The sequence below is a fragment of the Micropterus salmoides genome, unplaced genomic scaffold (assembly GCF_014851395.1).
Source record: "Micropterus salmoides isolate LMB-PRFRI ecotype aquatic unplaced genomic scaffold, ASM1485139v1 Ms_hic_scaffold_22, whole genome shotgun sequence".
Classification (NCBI taxonomy): domain Eukaryota; kingdom Metazoa; phylum Chordata; class Actinopteri; order Centrarchiformes; family Centrarchidae; genus Micropterus; species Micropterus salmoides.
Genome location: NW_024041373.1, coordinates 21,098,554 through 21,123,437, shown reverse-complemented (window position 1 = coordinate 21,123,437; position 24,884 = coordinate 21,098,554). Strand labels below are relative to the sequence as shown.

Sequence of the window (24,884 nt, the reverse complement as noted above, 5' to 3'; positions counted from 1 at the left end):
TACAACAATTATATATTAGAAGCTAAATTGATTCTACAAATGAGACAAAATCTGATGTAAAACATGCAGTTTTCTTACGCAGAGCAGGTTCTTTAGTATTATCCTGCAGAAAACACATAACTGAAACTACTACTAGAAATGTGCTGCATTGTTTTGTGCTTTTGATTTTTGCAGTGAGTGCGCAATGCATGAAAAGTGTTGAGTGTTGTAAAGACATGACAAAATTGGAGTGTGTGTTGAGAACTGTGCTTATGTGTAAGAAGGAAAAAAACAGCATGTAAGCAACAGAGAAGCCAAACCTGAGATTGCTTCTTGGCCATTTGGTTCAGACTACATAAGATCTGTACCAAATAATTTCCAAAATGAACAGATACAAAAAGGAGCCAAAAGAACTGAATTGACGCTTTATTCTTAAGGTACACATTTTATTCAAAAATAAATTACCAGAGATGCCTTTAAAAGGCAGACTGTCTCCAACCCACTCATCACAATCAAAACATTGTCCTATCAGATTCCAAGTATTCACACGACATGTTTCTATTAACGTCCGTCCTCACAAAAAGGAGAAAGCTAGTGTAAACCCTAAAGCAGCAACTTATCATTCTTAAACAAACCACAAACTGTTAAGTTGATCAAAAGGAAAAAAAACAGCAATTGTCAAATGATTCACTATAAAATGTATACAAAGTTTATTTAAATATTTAATCCAACATACATGCCCGGGTTTGTAATATGTGAACACAAAGAGAGACTACAGTACAAGATGGCGCTTGAGGTGAGAAATAATGTGGATGGAATCAAAAGAGCTCAGACAGATGTGGTGCAGCTGTTGAAAAAAGTAAATGATAGAAAAACCAAAAGGAAAAAAGTTTCTTCAGTCCATTTAGTTCAGGTTCTTATTGTGAAGTAACCACTTTTTAAATTGTAAATGGTACTCACCATTTGACTGATTGTAGCATCTTTCGCTGAAGAGAGGGATAAGAGTCAAGTGAGAAGGGGGACAGATAAGACAGATCCACCCCCAGATCTGTCAGTTAAATATGAAGCAACAGCCAACAGCTGGTTAGCTTAGCATAAAGCTTGGAAACGGGGGCGAAGAGCTAGACTGGTTCTGTACAAAACGTAAAAAAACCCCCAAAATACTGCTTACTTGCACTGCTAAAGCTCACTAATTAAACACATTTGTTTAATTTGTACAAAAAATAAAGTGTAAAATTTGTTTTTATTTACTATTTTTACACTTGACAAGATACGTGTTAATTAGTGAGCTTTGGAGGAGCTGGTAGAAGATGTTAAAAGTTTGGACAAACCAGAACCATTTCACCTTGCCTCCAGTCTCTATGCTAAGCTAACCGGCTAAGTAGCTTCATATTTAGCTGACATATATAAGGATGTCATTCTAACTCTCAGCAAGAAAGCAAATAAGCAAAATTATGAATGACAATGTCATATTCCTTTAGAGGGGTAATAGGCATTTGAGTTAAAGATGATGTTTAAATGAATAAAACTTACAGCCTGTAGCTCCTAAAAATGCAAAGGGAAAACAGGGCTTTAATGAAAGGCAGGGGAAGAGAAAAAGGTTCAAAATGATAGTCCTTCCTGGCTACCCAACTACAGAGGCCTGGGCTCTGAAAGCTACCTTAGTGCTACAACACAGTACCTCTTAACACCATGCAGAGGGCCAAATGCTGGCAGGTCTGCTACGAGACGCTAGGCCAGATAAAACACGTCAGTTCTAAATTAAAAACAGATCAAACATCAGCTGAGAGGCTCGGGGCTTCCTACAGTACTCTTCAGGATTACAATCACAACATATTAAAGGGAGACACAGAGAGACATGCAGAGGTGGTGTCTAGAAGCAACCTGAGCCCAGAGTTTGATTATGTAACCTGGTGAACACACACACACCTTCCAAAGTTGGTGTGGAGAGCTGAATGAACAGAGGCAGGCAGGTGAAGTACTACATGTCAGAAGAAGAGACAGTTTCTGCTTGATTTTCTGCACTCGTCTGTTCAGTTCAGATTTGTAGAAGGGGACAGGTTGGAAATTTGACAGTTAAAATAGTCTCTCCAGCTCGTCTATGACAGGGGTTTTCAATTTACTTTCACTTCGGTAGCATCAATAAAATATGTTTCCTGACTTTGCTGAAATGACGAGAAAAAAAACGACAATCACCTCATGATTAGTTTTCTGAGTCGATTAGTCACTTGTGCTTGTAGGAAACATTAAATCAACAGGCTGAAGAGAAAGCAAACTGAGCTCTGAACTGTCTGGCCTGTAAGACAAAATGATTAAATGCACAGAAAAGGGCTTTAGTTTGCGTCCACTGTTGACAACCGCTGCCCACAGCATTGTCAGTTTTCCCTGAATTACAGCTCTAATCTGAAGCGAGTGCAGTCCGCTATCAGCAAAGGTGTCAAGTGTGTGTCGGCCTACAGTATGCACTACACCACGTGCACCTATCACAGCATGGCACACTGGAGAAGAGGACAGTCCTTCAGGTCCTGTTTTGGCAAGTGAGGACGCCGCCGGCTTCTCCGCTCGGTCCTCTCATGAATGTGCAGTTTCTGCTCTCAGGCACTGGGAGGCGATGAAGAGCAGGGCAGACAGCGGGCCTACAGGTCCACGACAGCGAATAAAGACGGGGCAGCAATGTGATGGTCAGTTTTTAGGGGGCAAACAGCTTTGGTGTTGAACTAGTTCCACAGTTCTAGGATTGAGCACATCGAGCGAATGGGCGGGAGGGTGATGAACAAGATGGGGGAGGTGAGGAGGAAGAGCGTCAGTGAGTCTTTAACTTGGTGTTCTGCGAGCCCTGTTCTGTCAAGCTGGCTTTGATAGAGTTAACCACCGTCTGTCTGACGTTGTCTTCCATATAATGTTCGCTTAATGGCTTCAAAACCTGCAGGAGAGGAGAAACAGAAGAAGAGGATTTTGTGTGAGAACAAATCAACTTGACTCGTCTGAAAAATCGTCTATAAAAGGGGACAAAGAAACTGAAAGAAAGTAGGTTAGGAGAAAAAAACGTTTAAGGGAAAATAAAGGAACGAAAAACAGGACGTAGTCTCCAACATGCTGACCACAAACAAAACAAGACTCACAACACAACGTCTTTAACTGAAAGAAATATATGAACCATTCAAGATTATTAAAAACCGTTTGGGCAGGCTTCAAGTCCTTGAGATCCTGAGATGGGCCCAGCCTGCAGGTGTTCAGATACATTCAGTGAAGGTCAGAGGAATCCGGTGGTTTAAGTATGAGAATCCAGCACCATTAGACTGACAAATTAACAATAAAGAAGCCAGCAAACTGCAGAAGTTTCAAAAAGAGAAGGAAATTTAACAGTCTGTAAGTCTGCCAGTCGTCAAGCAGCTAGTTTGTCTTCTTGTAGATGTTGTTGTTGAGAGGAGACAGGGCTTCGAGTCCCAGTGTTGCTCCTGATGGCAATGAAGGCAGGAGAGAGATGGGCCAAGCCAGGCGGCTCCTGACAGGCTCCAAAAGTTTGGAAAACACCTGAGAGGACAGCAGGGAGGAACAGTACAGTTAAACAAGGAACAAGACCGACAGGCGAGGTAGACACCGGAGCAGACGGAGGGGAAAAGAAGATGATCCAGAAGAAATATTGGAGAAAAACAAAAAGTTTAAAAAAGGAAATAAGGAGAGATGAAAGACTGAGAAAGCATGATAGATGTTGAACCATACAAATGAAAAGAATACAGGGAGACTGGTATCAGGAAGAGAAAGTAAAATGAAAGGAAAAGCATGATGTTGAGAGGGGCAGGCACAAGTTCAGAGGAATGGGAAGCAACACCTCTCACCTTTCTGACCGTCTTCTGTAAAGTGGGTGAGGGAGGAAGAGAGACAAAAGCAGAGGAAGGAGGGAGAAGTCAGAGGAGACATGACGGCTGCGCTTGCGGTGAATATCAAACATCCATGAAAACTCAAAATAAGAAACACACAATCTGACTTCCTGTTTGCTCTCCTGAGTAGTCTACAGGCCAACAATGGATGGGAGGAATGAAGAGACAGTGAGAGCAAATAAAAAGGTGCTGACAGAGTTTCAGTGTGGAAGGAGCGCTGAAAGGTGAACTGAAACAACGGTTCTTTGTGAGATCAATGATGGGATGTGAAGGCGAGACAACGATCATAAACGTGCAGTGGACAGAAGGAAATAAAAACTGTTGGGAGGATTCTTCTTTCTCTGGTTTTTTGGTTTTTAACACCTGGAAATAAAAAGGCAACAACGGCAACAATGTAATTTAAAAAAAAAAAAAAAAAAAAAAAAAAAGGTCACTCACTTTAAACTAAGAAGGCTTTAACCTAAACCCCAACTTAACCAATACTAATCCCCAGTTTTCACAAATATAACTATTCCTCAGGTCAGTTCAAGTTTACCTCTGCAGTCCTGTAACACAAATACTTTTTTCAAAACAGTATAAAACCCCAAAGTAACATAAAAATATAATAATAAACAAACAATATGTAGAGACACACTTCCAGCACACATTATTGGTTAAATCACTACCCCAACATTACACAGTATGCATAACAAATATGGTTCAGTAAATTGACAGTAACTTTTTATTCTACTGGAGTTACAAAAAATTAAATAAAAATCCAAGATCATCATATTGCCTGATATTTGGTTTTAAAACAAACATTCTTGATTGGTATCCCTTAAATTTTGCCATTAGCCAGGAAGTACTGTATATGTATTGAGTGGTACATTTAAAGTTGAAAAATAAACCGTCAGTGCACTCTGGTGGACAAGCTATGTAATGTAGGGCTGAAACATTCCACTGACAGAAAGCAATTCCCTGATTAAGTGTTTAACTTACAGGTGCTGGTCATATAATTGGAATATCATCAAAAAGTTGATTTATTTCAGTAATTCCATTCAAAAAGTTAAACTTGTATAATCTATACATTCATTCCACACAGACTGATATATTTCAAATGTTCATTCCTTTTAATTTTGATGATAACTGACAACTAATGAAAACACCCAAATCAGTATCTCAGAAAATTTGAATATTGTGAAAAAGGTTCAATATTGTAGACACCTGGTGCCACACTCTAATCAGCTAATTGACTGAAGCGTCTCGCCTGGGCTAAAGACAAAAAGTTTTAGAGCACTTCATGCTTCCTGCTATAGAAAATCTATGAGGTATTGTGAAGAGGAAGATGCGATACGCCAGACCCAACAATGCAGAAGAGCTGAAGGCCACTATCAGAGCACCTGGGCTCTCATAACACCTGAGCAGTGCCACAGACTGGTCGACTCCATGCCACGCCGCATTGCTGCAGTAATTCAGGCAAAAGGAGCCCCAACTAAGTATTGAGTGCTTTACATGCTCATACTTTTCTTGTTCATACTTTTCAGTTGGCCAACATTTCTAAAAATCCTTTTTTTGTATTGGTCTTAAGTAATATTCTAATTTTCGGAGAGACTGAATTTGGGATTTTCATTAGTTGTCAGTTTTAATCATCACAATTAAATGAAATAAACATTTGAAATATATCAGTCTGTGTGTAATGAATGAATATAATATCCAAGTTTCACTTTTTGAATGGAATTACTGTAATAAATCAACTTTTTGATGATATTCTAATTATATGACCAGCATGAAGGACTGGCTGGTTTCAGCTTCTGAAATGAAAACAATGTTTGTGCTTTGGATGATGAAGTGATGAAGTCAACACCTTCGGTATTTTCAGAAATAATCAACATACTAATTGAAAATGATAATTATCATTAGTTTCAGCGCTAATTTAAAGAAACTGTTTCTATATTACCTCAAACATGTCAATGGCTTTTCTGTATTGCAATTTCTTGTTTGTTACTTACTGGCCAACACATAAGCCCGATACTGAACTATCTTTTAATTTTTCAACCTCTTTTCCCAGATTTGTGTGTCTGTGCAACTAATTGGGACATTTTATTTTTAATTGGTCCAGTATTGAGCGAGCATGCTGCAGTCGGCAGCAGCGAAGGGCTGCAACTTAATCTTTGTAGGCAATTGCGCCCCGTCAAAGTATGTCCACTGAAATGCTTATTTTTGCCACTGACAGGGTCAGATTGCTGTTACCTTTTTGTTTAACCAGAAACAGTCACTATATCGCTCTCAAAGCCACCACCAAAGATGCTACTGTTAAATAACAGTAATTTTAAAGATATAACTCAAGCTTAATACCTAAATCATAACAACCACCATTAAAAATGTAGCCATTTAACTGTTTAAAGTGTTAATCTGTCTTCAACCAGACAATCACCAGTTTATTTCCTGCTGCAATCTCTCTCATGTAGATTAACGTGGACAAACACACACACATTCACACACACTCCGCCCTCCTCTCACATCGTTAACCCACCTGTTCCCAGAGTGTATCGGCCACCAGATCTATCATCGTTCCGATCTCCCGAAACTCTCCAGAATACTTCACATATGCCCAGGCGCAGAGCGACAGCAGCGCCACACCCATCACCAGGTTAGCCAGGGCTGCTAAGGTGCTCAGGCCGATGAAGCCCGTCACCCCGGACACCACGTAGGTGACAAACATGACTGCAAAAAGTGTGGCGGGAGTGCGTGCGGTGTAGAAGATGTTTTTTCCGTCATTGTGCTTGGAGAAGTTGGTGTAGGCCTCATCCAGCTCTGACTCCAGCTGGTTCTGGTAGCGCTGGCAGAACTCATCGCCCCCCATTTTCTTCACAGAGCGGAATGAATGAACCGCATGCTCGCGAAACTCCTCGTGGAAGCGCTCCAGGTCAGCCGGGGCGATGTATGGCTTGTCCCCACCGCAGACCTGACAAGGAAAGACATGAAGTGACAGAGGAAGAAGGACTGTAGGGAAGACAAAGATGGGCTCAAACTTTGCAGTAGCATGCAACTGGATAATCACTATTCAACGTGCAGGATTTTTATTACATATTGAAATGTAATTCAAACTATTCTGTTAGTGTGCTGCTAGCTTCCTTAAACATTGAATTTAGACCATGACTACACCCTGCGGTCCCTCTGAGGCCTGACAACCTTCGGAACCAATAACGATTCATGCCGAGTGTGAATGAAAAACATGTCCTTACCAGCTCCATGTTCTTGCTGTACATGTCTTTGGCTCCTGCCACAGCGGTCAAGTTGTTGGCTTCTGCGGTCGCCTGACAAACAGGAAAAGACAATGACATTCGAGATAGCCTTTATTACCACAGAAGATGTGAATTAAAACCTAAAAAGCATGACCTGTTTCTTGAGAAGATCCCTCAGTTTTGAAACTAACCTGCAGCATGGACTTTGGGTGAGGCAGTTCCTCACCTTGGTAGATCTTTATGTAAGCCTGCAGGAACATAAAATAAACAGATGATCACACCACTGTTTCCTCTACAATGTTAATATTCTGCCAGCAAAACAAGAAATTAACAGCCCAGCATCTAATTTTTTTAACACTCATTTTGGGGGACATATTGGAAGCATGCAACAGGATTCAATACCACCAAACACTGAAACAAGCTATTTAAATCTAGCTTTGCAAACCAAAATTGAGTGGCAAAAAAACTGAACTCATTGGCTTTACTTTATGTCTTCACTTCGTTTGTCTTTTTCCCTATGGGATGCCACTGTGCATGATTAATCCATCTAAATCTGTGTCTACTCTGGCAAAAAACAGAAAGCAATTTTGTGTTGTTTTATTCACTCTAAAGTTTGTTATTTTTTTGGCAGCAGAGTGAATCATTTGAGGCTTTATGTTTATCGACCTGTGGTCTCTCAGTGTGAAAATCACTGGACTAAAATCCTGCAGGACCTTGAAGTACTCCAGGAGATCTCTGCAGGTCACTTTGTTGCCTCCGATCTCCTTCTCTACCAGTCGGTCCGGGGCCAGGAGGAGAGGGACCAGCTTGGCCAGCGCCCTCTTAAATTCCCCATCGATGTCTGAAACACAGAAACACACAAGGTGAATGTCCTCTAGAGCGTGTCATGTCAGTCCAGCATGCGTGTGCATGTTCCGGTTTCCTCACCTTTCAGTCTGCCGTCAAAGTAGGGGTTGGTGGCCACCTTGAGGCCAGGATGTGGCAGCAGGAAGCAGCCGATGTTGGAGAAGCAGGAGTGGATGTGCTTCCTTACGTTCTGCAACTCTTCATGTTGGTTCTGTTTCACCTGGGTCAGCAGACAAGAATGTACTCTCACAGTGAAAGTGTGCTTTGATTGAATGTGTATACACATACTCGACATACTAAGCAAATTAGACCTGAACAGATAATGACATTAAGTGTGTCTGTGCTTTTCAAAGAGAGGTGTGGTGTGTCTGGCAGGAACAGTGGTTGTGCAACAGAAATAGTGAGGGAAAACAGTTCCTTTGCTCAGCAACCTGTATCCTCAAAACAAATGTGCATTTTCAACTTTTAAAAATGAGTCTCACCTGTAGTCTTCTCTCCAGGAAGCTGTTGCCTCCTTCCAGGCCATAGTTGTTTTCATAAGGATAACACCAGTCCCGAATCAGGAACATCAGGGACTGAAACACACCGCCAACATTACAGACACATTATTGTTAGGAAGAAAACTTACAGCTGATATAACAAGGGCTAGATTTTGATGATAAAGGAACAAAATTAAGTTTTACTTTTCCATCCTGTTTTCAGTTAAGGGTGAATCCCATAAAATGATTCATTGCAAACACATCACTTGCTGTGCAGCCAATTTTAAACTGAATAGGTGGATTTTATGGACAAGTTCAATAGTACACACAGTCAACAGGAACAGTACCTGGAAAGGTTTCAGGTAGATCTCCTCCATTGCCAGCCGGCCATATTCTGTGAAGAGCTGCATATGAGAGAAAAGGCACATTAGGATCAGAAAACAGAAATTACTGTTACAGATTTTGGTGGTACTTTTTTCCTGGGAGGAGAAGAAATTACGCAAACCTGCAGATGCTGCAGGTCGTCCTCCTGGATGTTCTGGGAGAGATTGTACACCTGAAAATGAAACATGAATTTTGACATTTCAGAGAGAAAAGAAAAAGCATATTTTCCACCAAACAAGACATGCTTAAAGTCTGACCTGTACGGAGCTGGTCATTGTGCTGAGGGCGAACACAGTAGCACAGTCCTTTATAGTGGACTGGCTGTCAAAAGCTCCCTGAGTGTCAACGAGGAGCACAGCAACCTGTTGGGACAAGACACACATCTGGTGTTTGTGTTTCGTTTAAATTTTAAAAGGTTCTCCCAAAAGACATTTCAACCACATGTGACAACATTTTCTCATGAAGCTCCTAAGAACTGAAGGGTATGGTTTGTTTTATAACCGTCTACCTTTCTGCCATCAGGCTTGTCCACCACAAAGACTTCGCTCCAGATCTGAATTCCTGTGGTCTCCCTCTCGCAGCCTCCTCTCCAGGTGAACCCTGTCAGAGGCTCATCGTCACCTCCCATCCACGACTCACTCTGCAGCAGAGGGAAAGAGGGAGGACACAGAGAGGGGGTAAGATGAGAGGAAAGAGAAACAGAAAAGGAGATGTACATTGGTTGAAAAAAAAAATATCCACATGGATTGAGAAGACAGATGAGGGGCAGAGGAGATAATGGTACGAGAGAAAGAGGGCGGAGTGAAAAGGGGTACAGGTCAATGGCCTGAAGTCCAGCAGTATTTGGCTCATATCACCACCAGGAGGAAACATTGTACAAGTGGAGCTGTCTTTATTTGTGGAGAAACAATGTACTGTAGTGTTCTACTGGATTTTAATCCAGAGAAAAAAGTTATTAATCTGTTTGTAACCACAATATTTCCAAACCCTGTGTCCAACTGGTGTGAAATGGGATCTGCATTTATTGGTGACCAATAAGTCTTCAATCTAACACTACTAGCAGGCCTCACTTTGACTAGCCTTGTGTAACTAACCAGTACACCGTTGACTGAGAGAGTAACTGGGATGATTATTAGAACTTGGTAAAGAAGGTCTGTACTCCTGAGTTCTTTCTTGTTTGCCAATATGTTGTTTAATCCACAGCAGCATTCACTCTCAACACATTTTTACACTGTATAGTTTTCACAGTAACTGGTGTGAACACACTGCATGAAATGTGGCTTTCACAGTAACATGAAAAGAAGGCTTCAATATGAGACTGAAAGCCAAGCACAAAGAAAAGAACAGAAAAATGTCAAAGTAAAAGCAACAACTTGTGACCTTCTTTGTACTTCAGGCAGACAAGTGAGGAGATCCACTGACCACAAATATAAAACAAATAAAGAAGCCTCAAAAGCTAAAACCTCATTTGCAAGGCAAAGTATGCACGAACACTGATTCTACTACTACATGACAGCTGTGCTGAGCAGTGTTGGGCAGTAACACGTTACTGTAATAATATTGCTTTTCCCACTAACTAGTAGTGTAACTTTCTGAAACAGTAATATTATTACTAGTTACTAAGGCAAGTAACGCTGCGTTACTGAACGCACCATCCTTGACGTGAATTGACGACTGTGCGGCAGCTCAGCGGCACTGGACAGTCTGTTGTTCATGTCCGCTGTTAGCCAAAACCAAAGGAAGAAAGGAGAACGAGGGGGAGAGGCGTTCTTTCCACAGCTGTAAGTAGCTACTGCCATTATTGTGTCACAGTCTAAGAAGCAAAGAACATTGACGTCTAGTGTAAACCAGCAATAAACTTTCAACCGTGAACATTTCTACATCTGATTTATTGAAGAATCTGCTGAAGCAGCACAGCAACGTGAAACTTACAGAAAGAAACTCCGGTACTGATGTTTGGACTCGTCAGGAGAGAGTGGCGTTAACGTAACATTTATTAAACATACAGAATACTCTTATATAGACTTTTATAAATAGGCTACATGTGCAGAACAGTCGGGATTTACTTTCCTAATTTTTTTATTTCAGCCAGTGGCATTCAGAAACGTTAGGCCTAGGCTATATGCTTTGTAAAAAACACACTCCTTGCTGCTGTTGAATATGATATTAGTTAATAAAGTCGGGAGAGACTGCTTTGTTTGGGGGTGAAGGGCGGGGTGGTAGTGAAAGCAGTATTTACCATAATTAGCCTATAAATTGGATCATCATCATCATCATCATCAACGCTGACCACCACATATTGATTTTCTAATTTTTTTACTAGGTATATTTAAAATCCTATTTGATTGAGGAGCTGTACCGAGGAGCATATATTCATGCGGCACCTCCTCGCTCGCTCCCTCTTTCTCTCTCTCCTAAACACCGCTGCACAAAACTGTCCAAAGTCAGAACCAACCCCCCCTCATTCTGTGGGACACACTGGAAAGTAACTAGTAACGTAACTAGTTACTTTTATCACCCAGTAATAAGTAATAATATTACTTTAAGGAGTAATAAGTAACTAGTAATATTACAATTTCTGAGTAACTTGCCCAACACTGGTGCCGAGTGCCTAACCATGATCTAATGATAGAGCAAGATGATGTAATTTGATCATTATAAATGCCTGCAGTCCAATCTGATATGGATAAATGAAAACACAACTGTATAACAAACCAGTCAATAATATATCTTTAATTAATTACATTTACATTAATTAAATGAATATAATGAACCACAGCCTGAACCAGTATCAGTGTTCAGGGAAAAATGTGAACATGTGCAGATCTGATCAGACTTGCATGAATGCCCATGTTAATGTTGCCAAACAGCTGTGAGAAAGGGTGCTGACATTCCTCCGTCTTTCCTGCTGTGTGTGTGTTAAAGCGCGCGTGCGTGTGTTAAGAGAGAGCATGTGTAAGTGAATGTAAGGGGATCCTGGATGCTTCTGTGTGACCAGCTGCTCCCAAAAGGTCTGAAGGACTAGTTATTGATACTTGTGTCAGTGCAAGTCACACAGTTGTTGGGTGGACATAAATGTGTGTGCGTGTGTTTGTGTTGATGTGCGTGTATGTGATGTACCACTTTGTTATTCGCATTTTCAGACATTATTTCAGAGGCCAGTAATCACACAAAAAAATCAGGTATATTAAACCCAAATTTAACACTTGAGCTTCCCAACTCTTTAACATACACCTACCCAGGAGACCAGTTAAACCGCTCTGTCTTATTCATGCACTTTGGTGCGTGTCTTGCTCATCTGGCTAATATCCCATGATCTGTATGGGATCAAACAGGAAGCACTTGTTCGTCACATACTGGTAGACATGTCGATGCTGGTTGTAATCTCATCTGCTGTACTTGTTCATCTAGTTTAAAACTCTCTACTGACAGCAAATGTTACACAATATTAAAGGCCCAGAGGAAGGATGAGCTGTTATACGTTTACTAAGCACATGTAAGCACACTTTCAGCAGGGGCACACACACACACACACACACACACACACACACACACACACTACAGGAGCTGACAGTGGCTGTGTCACCCGACGCAGGTCTCCAAACCACGTTTGTCAAGAAAACACACATGAAACGGGAATTGAGCGATCCTGCACACGAAACAGCTGTTTGTTATTATAAAGGTAACAATTATAAAGACAAAGAATCTGGGTGAAAGCATAGATTAACACATGCAGGTAGCAGGGATTGTCTGAGCTACAGAGAGAGCTGCAGGTGAGTTAAAAAGTGCAGCTCCGCGGCACCCAGTTAACTCTTGACTGTGAGGTTACAACTCACGGCCCAAAAAGGAGAACAATAAACACACGTGTGCACATTTTCAGCTGAGGTCTGCGGCTTACTTTGGCTTCAACTCAACAATCAGTCATGATTTCAGTTAAATGCTAAAGTTGCTGTTACTGTTACCTTGTCTGTGGTCCACTGGCAGAACACCAGCTGCCTTTTGTTCAGGTGCCGAGGCCACATAAGTTTCGTTTTTACGGTGGATGGACGGTAACATTACAGAGTTGTTGTTTTCTTTAGCTTGAAATAATCTTTGGACACTTGCTTCTTTGTCCCCCACTATTTTCTCTCTCTTCCTCCTCTTTGCAAACAGCTCCATTATAATCACGTCGTGTTCACAGCGTAAGCGCGATGTGCAACAGTAATGAATGTCCCTGCGAAACAGTGTGCTGTAAAGTTACATGGATTAAACAAAGCATTGATGCAAAGAATTTGTGTCAATGCATTTTATTAATTGATTTAATCATGAATTGTTTCAGCCCTAGTAAAAATGTGAACAATTTATTTTACTGATCTCACTGACACTGCGCACAAGAACTTCATATTAGACCTGTATGAGGTCAGGTCAACTTATCAGCATTGGGAAATTAATGTGTTATCATATCTGGACTGAAATAAAAGTTATGCGAAATTTATCACACAGATTTGACTAATGGATGATTCATATAAGAACAACTACATCAGAGTGCTTTTTATAATCACGACAAGCTAATCTAATTATCGATGCATTTGTGAAAATATTGGTGATTGTTCCATGTGGACATTAATAAAAACAAAACTGAGGAGGTGAACATCTTACACGGACACTTTCAAGGATTCACAAGCTATAAAATAACTTCAAGTGTTTTGAAAAAGTTGCCAAAAGCCAAAGTTTATTTTACATGTACATTAACTTATCTTCTTATCAAGTAGCGTATTTATCTAGAAACAGTTGGATTTAGTAATAAATCGGGTGTGAACAGTTTTTTAAAAGATGTCTGCATCTGCAATAAGCAATCGGCAACTATACACTAGAGCTACAATCATTAGCTGATCTATTGCTTGGTCAATAACAAATGTGCTAATAACAATTAGTTTGTTTTTTGGCTTTCTGTCTTCATTTGAAGCTGAAGAGTGAGATAGGAAATGTGGGAGAGAGAGGGGATGGCATGACCCGGGCGCTGCCGTAAGGACTTTAGCCTTGTACATGGTGCACGTGCACTAACACATGAGCCCACCGGTGCCCCTGAATAGACTTTTTTAAAGAAAGAAATGTAAAAATCACTGGTTCCAGCTTCTCTTAATCTGAATATGTTCTGGTTTCCTTAGTCTCCTGAGACTGTAAATTGAATCGAGGTTTTAAATCTTTGGATTGTGGACAGGTGATAAGATATTTGAAGATGTCACCTTTGGGTTTGGGAAACTGTGGTGGACATTTTTCACTATTTTGTGACCTTTTATAGTAATCAGCGGATTAATCATGAAAACAATTGTTAGTTGCAGCCTTACTGTACACAGAGTTGACACTCTAAGAAAAAAAAAAACCTTTAAAAGTTCCCAGTTCACCCATGGTATTAAAGTTTGGTTGAATATTACATTGTCCTCGTAAACGTTCCAATCAATGTGCAGCGTCACATAATGAACACTTAACATCCCGTGTTAAGTACCTGAACTAGTCTTTTAAACGCATCTCCACTGGGACATGAACCCTTGTATGTCCAGACACAGTGTGAAAACTACACACTATTTATCTCACCTGACTGTGCATGTAGCGCAGCATGAAGTCCAGCAGGAAGGACTTGCCCTTGCGGAAGGCCCCGGCCACAGAAACGACCACCACGTTCAGGTCCTTCACATGATCCTGCAGCAGGATCTTCTCCAGCGCTGCAGTGTCCAGCTCAAAGCTGTGCTCCTCCTCGTTGGCCAGTACGATCTGGATGGGCCGGGCCTTTTCTTCCTCCATCACAGCCTGAAGACAAGAGTTTGCAATCAATATGGGCTTTCCCTGGCACTGAGAGGGATTTAAGTAATTACAGTGGTGATGAGGCAGGTTTCATGGAGGAAGAGAGAGAGGGAACTGAAAATTACAAAGCTGAGATCAGCCAAGAAAGCACAGGCCAGAAAATAACTTGACACGAACACATTTAGGAGCCTGACGTGAAGCAAAGACACAGCTAGAATTCACAAGCGAGTTACACAAAATGGCAGAAAACTTTTTTTCCCCTCCAAAAACACAAATGCCTAGCATGTCTGCACCGAGGAGTCGGTCGTCCCTAAAGGATAGTATATAGTCACAAATTAAATAATTATTCTGGTGAAAAAAAGATAAAGAATCAATGGCTTAGTTAGAAATGCTAAACATGCTTGTCAATAGACAGGAATGTGGCAGAAAATAAACTTTATACCTCTTCTTCCTGAGTCTCTTCATCTGGTGAGGTGGTGAGGCTGGCATTTTTGCCTGACTTTGAGGCCATGTTCACGGGAAGAAATTCATCCTCCAGGTCTTCAGGCCTGGCCAAAGGAGGCCTCTGCTTATGCCGATAAATGGGGACATCCTCCACGCCACTCAAGCCTTTAGAGTAAGTAGAGAGATGCAGATACAATTACACTGGTGAGATAACAGCTTGTTTGTGTACACACAATGGACGTAAAGTGAGAAGAATGTGAAGGCAGGGTTAAGTAGGCCGACCCCAAACCACTGTTCTAGGAATAGGTTTCATTGTCATGTGTTTGTTTGCGTGACAGGCTGACTATTGTTCTGATGAGGTAAAGAGAAAATTAAATATGTACATGAGTATTGTTTCTAGCATTTTGTGTTGAGCTAAATGCCGTTATCCACTCTAGTCTACACATCTAGGTCAAGCTCAAAAATAGCCTTGCACTGGAAATCACAAAGGGGTAGCAAAAAGGACACAAGAAAAGGAAGTTAGGAGGACAGCATTTTTACATTGTTCTACTCTGCCATTTTGAGGTTTCTGTGAAAGTCTATCCTCAATATAAAGTATATTTCCTCTAAAACTGCAAGACACTTTCCTTCCTGCTACAGTGCGTTCACCTGCAGTATGAGCAAATGTGTTGAACCATGAACTGTGGTATGCAGATGAGTGGCTTGTCTTGGTAGCATTATGTTCTAGGGCTGCAACTAGTGATTATTGCCATTACTGATCCATCTGCAGATTATTTTTTTTTATATATTATTAGAAAACGTAACAAACTGGTAAAACTATCAGTCACAATTTCCTAAAGCCAATGTGACATCTTTGGAATGTATTGTTTTGTCTCACAAACAGTCCAACACACAAAGATATTTGGTTTATCATCATCAACCAGAAAATATTTACATTTCAGAAGCTGGAAGAATTTAGCATTTAGGCCTATTCTTCATCAAACAAAAAAAAACTCCAAACAGTTCGCTGGTAATAAAAACCAAAAAGTGCCATGAACCTTTTATATCTTAATCAGATTTCTAAACTGACCTCTGAAGCATTATCACGGTTAACCCTAGGTACCTTCCTTTGCCTTCAGGTATAGAAATCACTGGTGCAGGATTCAGATGACACTGCCTGAAGTACTGGAAGAGGAAATTCCTCGGGTATATACCCGATACAGTCCACTGAACAGGTAGGACAAGTATCAAGCATTGCTCATCCAAATGTTTCAACTGATTAGCCATTCAACCGTACTGAGTTATGGCACCACAGTGTCTGTCACCAGACAAATTATTTTTTTGCAAACCAACACGGCTTCATAGACACACCTTGGATACACCACATATATCCATTGGTAGTGAGCACCCAAATGAGATTTCACATAAGTTAGAAAACAAGACAGCCAGAGATCGCACCTTTTCCCACAAGTACATGAATTTCAAGTGAGCACTTTCATCAACAATAACAGGTTCTCTATCAACACTAAGCTGAGGAAGCCAAGGAACCAGTGACATGGGGAGAACAAAACAACAAATCAGATTTAAAAAATTGCTATCGACTTCAGCATCTATAAAACGAACGCCGTGAATTGGACTCGAGACCCTTTCAAGCTGATGGGAGGGCAGTTTTGAGTGGTGATATATTAGTCAAATATCAGCCTGATTAATGGGTTAATCTAATCTAATAGCATTACTGGCTAGCGTTAAATATATATTGTTATACTGTAGAGAATAATGCAGCTGTCACTTCTGACAAAATACCCCCACTCTCCCTTAAACACCAGTCGCGTTCTGAAATATACGGCCGAACCCAATTTTTTTTCTATTTCATTAATTAATACAAAATCCTTTTAAAACATGTTACTGGCTAAGACAATTATATTAGAATTTATTCTGCATGTAGTAATGGAATTATACATGACTTTTCTTTTTTTTTTGATATTGCCATTACATATTGCTCTGTAAATATTGGCAATTGAAAAAACCCATATTGGTCGACCACTAGTTTTGAGGACACTGAGTGACATTCTTGCTCAAGAGGACATCTGTAAATGGGACATTCAAAGATCAGGTCTGGCAAATTCCCAAAGGGCAAAAGCAATGCTGTGCTAGTGTTTGAGGAGCTGCTGTAAGCGCGGAGCAGTTACAGTAATCTGCTCAGAACACAAATTAGCCCTGCACATTTCCTCAGTCTGTGGTGCCGTGCAGGTTCCCCTCAAGTCCAGAGCTGCACTCAGCAGGATGAAGTGGCACAGACTGCGGCCATAGAGGGGACCAGCACAAAGACACTATTCTGTTGGTACTGTGAGGAGTCTGTATTGCGGCAGAATGTGTGTGCGAGAGACAAAACACAATAAGCATGCAAGGAAGCATAACAGCAAGTGGAAAACCATTAGCTGCGCTGATACGTGCGTTCACTGCTACACTCACACTTCATGATAAAGTGGCTAATGCACTATCCTACTCCTCAGCTTGCAGAAAACGAGGGCAGAACTAAAATTAGCTGTATTACTTCTTATCTGATGGCGGCACTGAGCAGATGTTAACTGGCCTACATGTTTTCCTGCTCATACACACAAAGTTACCCAGGGATGGGACAAGTTTGTACATCTCACACACACACATGTGTTTTGCATCCCTTCAGTTCTGATGGGTCTATCTTTAACTATGCATGGCAGGAATAGTGCGCGTCTATGCAGGCTAGCCTACATCTCTGTGCTATGTCCCAAATCAGCTCTGCCTTCCCTGGACTCCTGCACTATATCTGAAGCAGACTTTGATAAGACAGCGGTCCACTTAACTTAACCAGCTGTCTAAATATGGGAAGTTTCATACTTTAAAAGAGCAGATTTCCCTGGCTCTTTCCCTCCAAGAGATTTAGTGTCTTTGGGAGTGAAGTTGAGTCATTCAAAGAAAATACAGGTACTACTGCAGGTTAGTCACTCACAAATATTCTTCAAGTAAGATTGTGTAAAATTTTTGCCGATATCTTCTTCTATTTCACATTTTCATTCTGATCTTGAGAGAGAGCACTGGCATTTAAGTGCTTAGAAAGCAGGTAAAACTCATGAAATCATCTTCTCTCTACTGTTGCAAAACAGATTATTAAGCCTCAGCACCCTCTTCCAACCTTGTGACATCAAGGCCATGCATTTGATGCATTATAAATGGTTTCAGCGACCAGGCTAAATGTGTTCTTTATATGTCAAAACAAGAGAGAGAGGGAAAAGGAGATTTTATGAAAGTAAACAAGGAATCTGCTGTAGCCCATTAAGATGCAGGTACACCGACTTCCCTGCACACTGGTGCCAAAAAGACAACCTGACACGGCCTCCCTGGACAAGAGTCAACGAGGGCAAATGTTCAATTGCAGCAAGCAGACTAATAGGGAGTCTGTGAGAACAAAGTGCAGATTAAGAGGAGCTGAAGTTGGTAAATGTTGTTGCCACAGAGTCAGCTGGCTTGTTTCAAAGTAGGCATAAGGGTTATCATGGTAAGGTAGTCCGGACCATATCTCACATACGAGCCTTCCTACATGTTTGTAGAAATGTACCATTAACAGACAAAACCTGAGTGCACTCTGGAGTAAATCTGTCCATTTATTGTCATATTACCAAAAGAAAAAATATATAGTTTTCTGTTTTAAGATAAGTTAAACATTATCTGCCTGTTTTGATAAAACAGACCTGTCAAAAGTTCTGAAAGCCCAAAATGTCTTGTTTCATCCGACCAACAGTCCACAACCCAAAGCAAACAAAAAGCAGTAAATATTCACATTTGAGCAACTATGATGATAAAACTACAGTAATGATTAATCAATTGTCAAAGACATTGCCAATGTCGATGAACTAATCAATTGTTTCAGCTCTATATAGCCTTTCTCCCACTTGCCAAAGCTGTTGACACAACATAGTGTTTTAAAACAACAGCACAGTCCACACAGATGCGGATTTGGATCCATGCTTGTAACATATTGTGTATTTGGTGGCTTCCAAATGAAAACCTTGATCCTGGTATTAAAAATAACAGCTGCAACACTGACACCACACTGAAGGCAAAGTGAGGAACCGGCATAAACCTCAATGCAAGACAAATCAGTATGTGATGTGTTCTTTTTAAAATCAGTAAACACTGTTAATGGCTATGGTTTACTTATGAAGAATTACTTTTCTGTCTGTAAAATGTTTATACACTTATGTATCCAGTTGTATTCACTGCACAAAATTAGCCTTGCAATTACGTGGATAAGTCTGCTGGCAAACTGAACAGACTTAATAATAGGCTGTTTAAAAATATCTGAGTCATTAGTGGGATGAGATTAACGTATTATTGTGTGTAGTTAGTGAGTTGGGCTGAATCCCCCGTTACAGAAAACTGGTGTAGGTTAAAGTGGACGGTTTCAAAGTTCAGAAACGGTGCGGCTGAAGCCAATACAGTGCGGCTGTGCGACTACCGGCAGACTAGACAATACGGACAAGCCGCCGGTGAAAGTGACGGCCCGCAGAGGACCGGCGCGGGGCGACGGACGGTTTTGTATCCGGGTCACAGTCACTTTCGAACAACACAGCTTTTCAGCAGGTTTCCAGAGCGAAAACACGTTTTAACAAAGAGAAAACACATATTGATAAAAATGTATCTCTCTCTAGCTAACTTTCACGCTGTTTGGACTGTGTTGACACCCTGTTTGCGAACTAGGGGGGACATATTCTGGCAGGGGGTGCCACATTTGGCAGGACACCGCGGGTCTGCCAACTGAAAACAGAAGCGTCTCGCTAACGGAAAAGCGAGTTTGCCACTCACAGAAAAAGAAGACGACAGAGACGAAAAACACTTTAAATTTTAACCCCCGACCTCTAAGCGTCGTACTCGAGTCCCTGTCATAAATCTACTCGACAAAACACGTAACGGTTTACCTTCGTCGACAGCTCGGCTTTTGCAGTTGGGCTCGAAGTGATTTCTGCTCCTCAACCCGCTCACCTCCGCCATCTTGGACTGCTGAAATCTAACGTGGCTGACGTCAAAGGAGCTTTTTTTCTCCTCACGCAGTGCTGAAGGCTGCAGCAGATGGGTCAAGTACACGGCGATATGCAAACTATTTTTCTTTATTTCACAGACGCAAAGCAACGCGACTTTTCACGTTTTTAATAATACCGAAAGCATATATCGTATTCTAAGTATACTACCATTAAAAAGGTGTTCCTTTGACACTGTTCTGTCTGTAGCTTGATTCAGGGGCGGAGCAAGTAATTCTGGACCCCTGCAACATCCTGGGCAGGTAGCAAGGCAATGTTCTCAGTACTACTTCACCCAAATTACACATTACTTTAGACTCAATTTACAGCTTTAAGGTGAAAACATAAAAAGGAATTAAGCCTTTCTCCACCAGAATTATATTCCTGACTTTAAACCAACCATAAGGCCATCTCAGGCCAGATCCACACTACTACATTTTTGTTTGAAAACGAAATTTAAAAACTAAAATGAAAAATAAAAAACTGTGGCGGTGGAAAATAGACTAGGAGTTATCACAAAGCCAATACTGCGACATGCACAGTACAAGTGTATAATAGTTTTGCGAATTTAAAACAATTTTAATAAAACAACCGAAACACTGTCAGCATGTGTTTTGTTGTGTGTTTTATTAAAATAGTTTTAATAAAAGCCAAACCTCAGTGTCTGCGTTATCTTTTTTAAAAGTCTACCGTTTTCACCTGTCCGCACTGTTACGCTACTCCAGAGTTTTAAAACGGAAACGGGGTCAGCAGCGTCTTCAAACTTCTCTGTTTTAGGTCTTCGGATTTGCCATTTTAGTCTAGACATGAGATGCAAACGTAGCAAAAAATGTCCGTCTTAAAATGAAAATGTAGTAGTGTGGATGTAGCCTGAGGGAGATAACATTTACCGAAAGTTGAATTCTTAAAAATGTGAAAAATGTTTGATTTAATTGTTGGTTAGTTTATTTACTAGGGATAAACATAGCCAGTTTTACATCCAAATGTCGTGCAGATTTTAACTGAATTTACAGATAATTGGCTAAAGATAATGCTAAATGAATGCATTTCCATCCAGCTGTTTATGCATATTCAAAATGTGCATAAAAACAGCTTGCTGGAATCACACCTATGCGTGGATAAAATAGAATCAGGATAAAAACAACTCACATTTTTTAACTCATTTTTTGTGTGTGACAGGTGAGATGTGAAGGGAATAAATGCTGTTAACATCCCTGTTTTGTAGAATAAATTATATTTAATGTAGTTGTATGAGATGATATAAGGCATAAGTTAATCACAGTACTACAAAAGGTAAGCCCGACAAACTTTGTTCACCACAAAAGTGCTATTCGAACCCACAGAACTTACTTACTTTACATTAAGGTATTTTGAATTATTCTTAAGATACCAGTGTTTACAAATATGCCAAATTACTAATATGTAGGTGGGTATGTTTGTTGTTTAATAGTGTAGACAACAAATTATTAGTTAATCAAAGTTTAACCCTCAAAAACTCAGCTGACCTGACCAGGACTGTGTGGAGGTGGATCCTGTTTGAATGGCAGAAACAACATAAGTAAACAATGTGACTGTCACCACTTTCTGATTATGATTAGTACAGTGTTGAATTCTGAGTGACAGAAACACTTCCATTGTCTTTTCCAAAAGAATGCCCATTCACTTAAAGAGGTGGTATTATGCTTTTTGGCTTTTCCCCTCTCCTTTATTAAGTCATATCTCTTTTTTGTGCATGTAATAGGTTTGCAAAGTGACAAAGCCCAGCCCAAACGGAGTTCCCATCTCCCACAGAATGCACTGCTCTGAACTGCTTGAAAACAGCTCTTTGTAATCCAGCCGTTTCCCTTCCTTCACTGTGACGTCACAATGAAAATGCGTCATAAAGCTTGCAAATCGGCTAGCAGGGTCAGGCTCTTGAACATACTTCACAGACTGTTCCAGTGCGGAGTTGTTGTAAACGTTAGCTAACACAGCTAAAGTTATAACTATAATGCTAACGTTACACCTGATGTTAAAGCTACTCAGCAAACGTTCAAATTGTTTGGCCAATTTTTATGTAAAATTGAATTGCAATATGGTGATTTTTGTAGTGGTTTATTGTAAGATGTGGAACAATGATGTTGGACTTGTGAGTAACTTATACCATCTGCTAGGTTACGGTCGCAGTGTGAAGCGGCTTTGATTTGGATCACACTACCTTGTTTGTTACGACACGCCCTTCTCTGCTTCTGATTGGCTAGTAGTCCTTACCTGGGAACTGCGCATGTGAAACTCCCAACAAAGATCACTCTGTAGCTCAAGAGCGGAGCGTACAACACATTGGGTGAAAAGAGGAGCTGCAGCAATGTGCAGTATGAGAAAAATATGGTGTTTTTTGAAAATTAAACCATGTAAACCTGTTATGGTACAACCCCTAAATAAGATTTTGAACCTGAAAATGAGCCACCTCTTTAAAACAAGAGATTAGAGAAAAGCACCGACAAAACACAGCAAATCTCTAATGTAGAATAGCCATTATCACTTATAGCAAGAGGCTAATAAGGAGAAAGGGTTTTCAGGGTGTTCAATACTACTTAAAGGTAAATTTAAGAGATAAGATAAATTAGTTAACTAATGGTTAGATGTACTTGTTTCCTTTTAAATGGCATGTTTGGGTTTATGTTGGGTTAACATTTACATGAAATGCATCTTGGATCGTTGACCCACCAGGATACACCATGGTTTCATGTATTTGATAAATTTATTTATTTTTGTTTTGGTGTTGTTTAATGGTCACCTAATACAGGTTCTAATTTGCAGTCTATTTATCGTTAGAGGATGACTGACAACCTTATACTCATTCACAGACACGGTGTTACATTTGAAGTTGCAACTTTACTTTTATGACCACAGCATTACACCATCTTTTCCTGTTTTCCTGATACTAGTGGGGCTTATTATGTTATTTGTTTCTCTTGTCTTCCACTAATGTCACTAGCAACGCTGGTTTCCATCCCAAGAATGTAAGATAGGAATCTTGGAGGAAATTGAATCCAGTTCCTCAGCATATCTCAGGACTGCATACCCATTTGTGTGGGTTCTTTAAGCAACATGAGCATGCATTTCAAATCTAGCTTTGCTTGGTTGTGGGTTTTTTCCTCTGTTGATCATAGGTGTTAGCACTGGGAACACTGGGGACATGTCCCCACCACTTTTTGAAATGGCTGATTTTGTCCCCATCACTTTTTGAAAGCATTTGTTTAAAATGTTCTGATACTGAAAAATAGCGTGCACCAAGAAATGTCAAATAACAGAAGAAAATGCTTTGAGAGAAGGTTTATTTGCACAATAAGAAAACACGAAATGCAGTGTAAATATAGAAGAAACAAATGTGCAATGTCAAAACATTTTACTTAAGCTAAAAAAAATCAATTTACTGATTACTGCATTATATTTTTCTATTTTGAATTGTCACCTGCCACCTGAATTTTGTGTTTCCCTTTATATAAATAAAGACATTTCAATTTGGTGCAGAAATTGGATCCTGAATACATGAAATTAAGTGTTTAATTTTTGGGGGGAGGACATCCATACCCTCTCTCATGTATTTGTGCCTTGAATATTTCTTCAAAATAGTGTTAAAATATCTTCTTGTCTAGATTTTCATCTTGACATTTTGTACATGTGTTCATGGTCCCCAGAGGATAATAGTGACCCCTGACTTTTATAGCACCATCATGAGCTTGACATTTGTGGTTTTGAGTGAGATTTCTCAACAGCTATCTGATAGGTTTCTGTGAAATTAGGTACAGATATTCAGGTATAATTATAAGAACCATCAGGTCTACATTTCAAGTTTCCTGTACTTGGGGTTATAGTCAAGTATGCAAAACTAATAACATTATCGTCAGCCTCAACTGTGCATCATGTTTAATGCTGATTAGCTAAAGGTAGCATGCTAACATGCTAAACTACAATGGTTAACATTATACCTGCAAAACATCACCATGTTAGCATTGTCCCTGACAGCATGCTGACATTAGCAATTCAGACTAACTAAGCCTATATCATGGCTAAAGACTCTAGGTTTATTTAAATGTGATAGGGATATAATATTCATTCATTTATTCACTCACTGTTACCCTATCTTCCTTTTGTAGCCAATAGCAGGCAGTAATGTCTACACATTGAACCACTCTTCCTCCCTCTCTGCTCACACAGCTGGACTGCCCACAGTAAATATAAGACTTATCTCGGTCTTTATAGCCAGATATTTGTGATACAGTTTAGATACGTTGTTCTCCACTCCAGCCTACTAACTTTATGATGTTTTAACTGCTCTCAGTTGTGATGACAGCCAAACAAAAAGTCATAAAAGCTCTTCATCTTGATGAACTCGCTTCATGTGTTTACCCAGCTGTTCACGTCTAGCGTTATGAACTGACATTGTGGAACTATCTGCTGATCCGAGGCTGACATATATTTATTTAGACATCAAAGTATTTGACAAATTAAAATTTCAATTGTGCCATATTTAAAGTTAAGGATTAACAAAGGTGATTATTACAAAGCTCATCAAAGTCATTAGATTTCCTGCTCTGGGGCACATGAATATCTGGGTACAATTTCTTGATAATCCATACAAGAGTTGTCAGTCTACACTCAAGCGGTGGACTGACCAACCAACAGCCAGACAATCCCATCACCAGAGCCTGGAAATGTTAGAGTCTTATTCCTAAGACTATCTATCATCTTTTTTGACCCAACACAAACAAAAGAGGACTTAAAGGACAAGTTAGGAAATATGCTTAATCTCTTACCTACGAGTACGAGTAAGTCTTTTAAATAAACAGC

General features: G+C 40.2%; 1 protein-coding gene across 2 annotated transcripts; it reads right to left on the bottom strand.

Moving 5' to 3' along the window:
- Window positions 1-390: 390 nt before the first annotated feature.
- Window positions 391-20,194, bottom strand: LOC119917334 (atlastin-2-like). Of its 2 annotated transcripts, XM_038737625.1 has the most exons (15): window positions 19,953-20,194; window positions 15,017-15,183; window positions 14,368-14,580; window positions 9,302-9,433; window positions 9,051-9,155; window positions 8,915-8,965; window positions 8,757-8,813; window positions 8,413-8,505; window positions 8,012-8,150; window positions 7,798-7,925; window positions 7,276-7,332; window positions 7,085-7,156; window positions 6,373-6,804; window positions 3,819-3,833; window positions 2,942-3,513 (listed from the first exon to the last, which is right to left on the bottom strand). In XM_038737625.1, the coding sequence occupies exons 1-15, from the start codon at window positions 20,023-20,025 to the stop codon at window positions 3,373-3,375; spliced, it is 1,875 nt and encodes a 624-aa protein (XP_038593553.1). In that variant the 5' UTR covers window positions 20,026-20,194; the 3' UTR covers window positions 2,942-3,372. The 2 variants fall into 2 exon arrangements, with proteins under 2 accessions (XP_038593552.1, XP_038593553.1); XM_038737624.1 differs by lacking the exons at window positions 2,942-3,513; window positions 3,819-3,833 and adding an exon at window positions 391-2,902 and having other exon boundaries at window positions 19,953-20,184.
- Window positions 20,195-24,884: the final 4,690 nt, after the last annotated feature.

Coding starts and splice junctions, on each gene's coding strand:
- LOC119917334 (XM_038737625.1), bottom strand. CDS start 20,025: ATGGCGGAGGTGAGCGGGTTGAGGAGCAGAAATCACTTCGAGCCCAAC. Junction 8,506..8,756: donor TCTACCTGAAACCTTTCCAG/GTACTGTTCCTG, acceptor GGTGTGTTTCAG/TCCCTGATGTTCCTGATTCG. Junction 8,151..8,412: donor TCCTGGAGAGAAGACTACAG/GTGAGACTCATT, acceptor CTGCTGACCCAG/GTGAAACAGAACCAACATGA.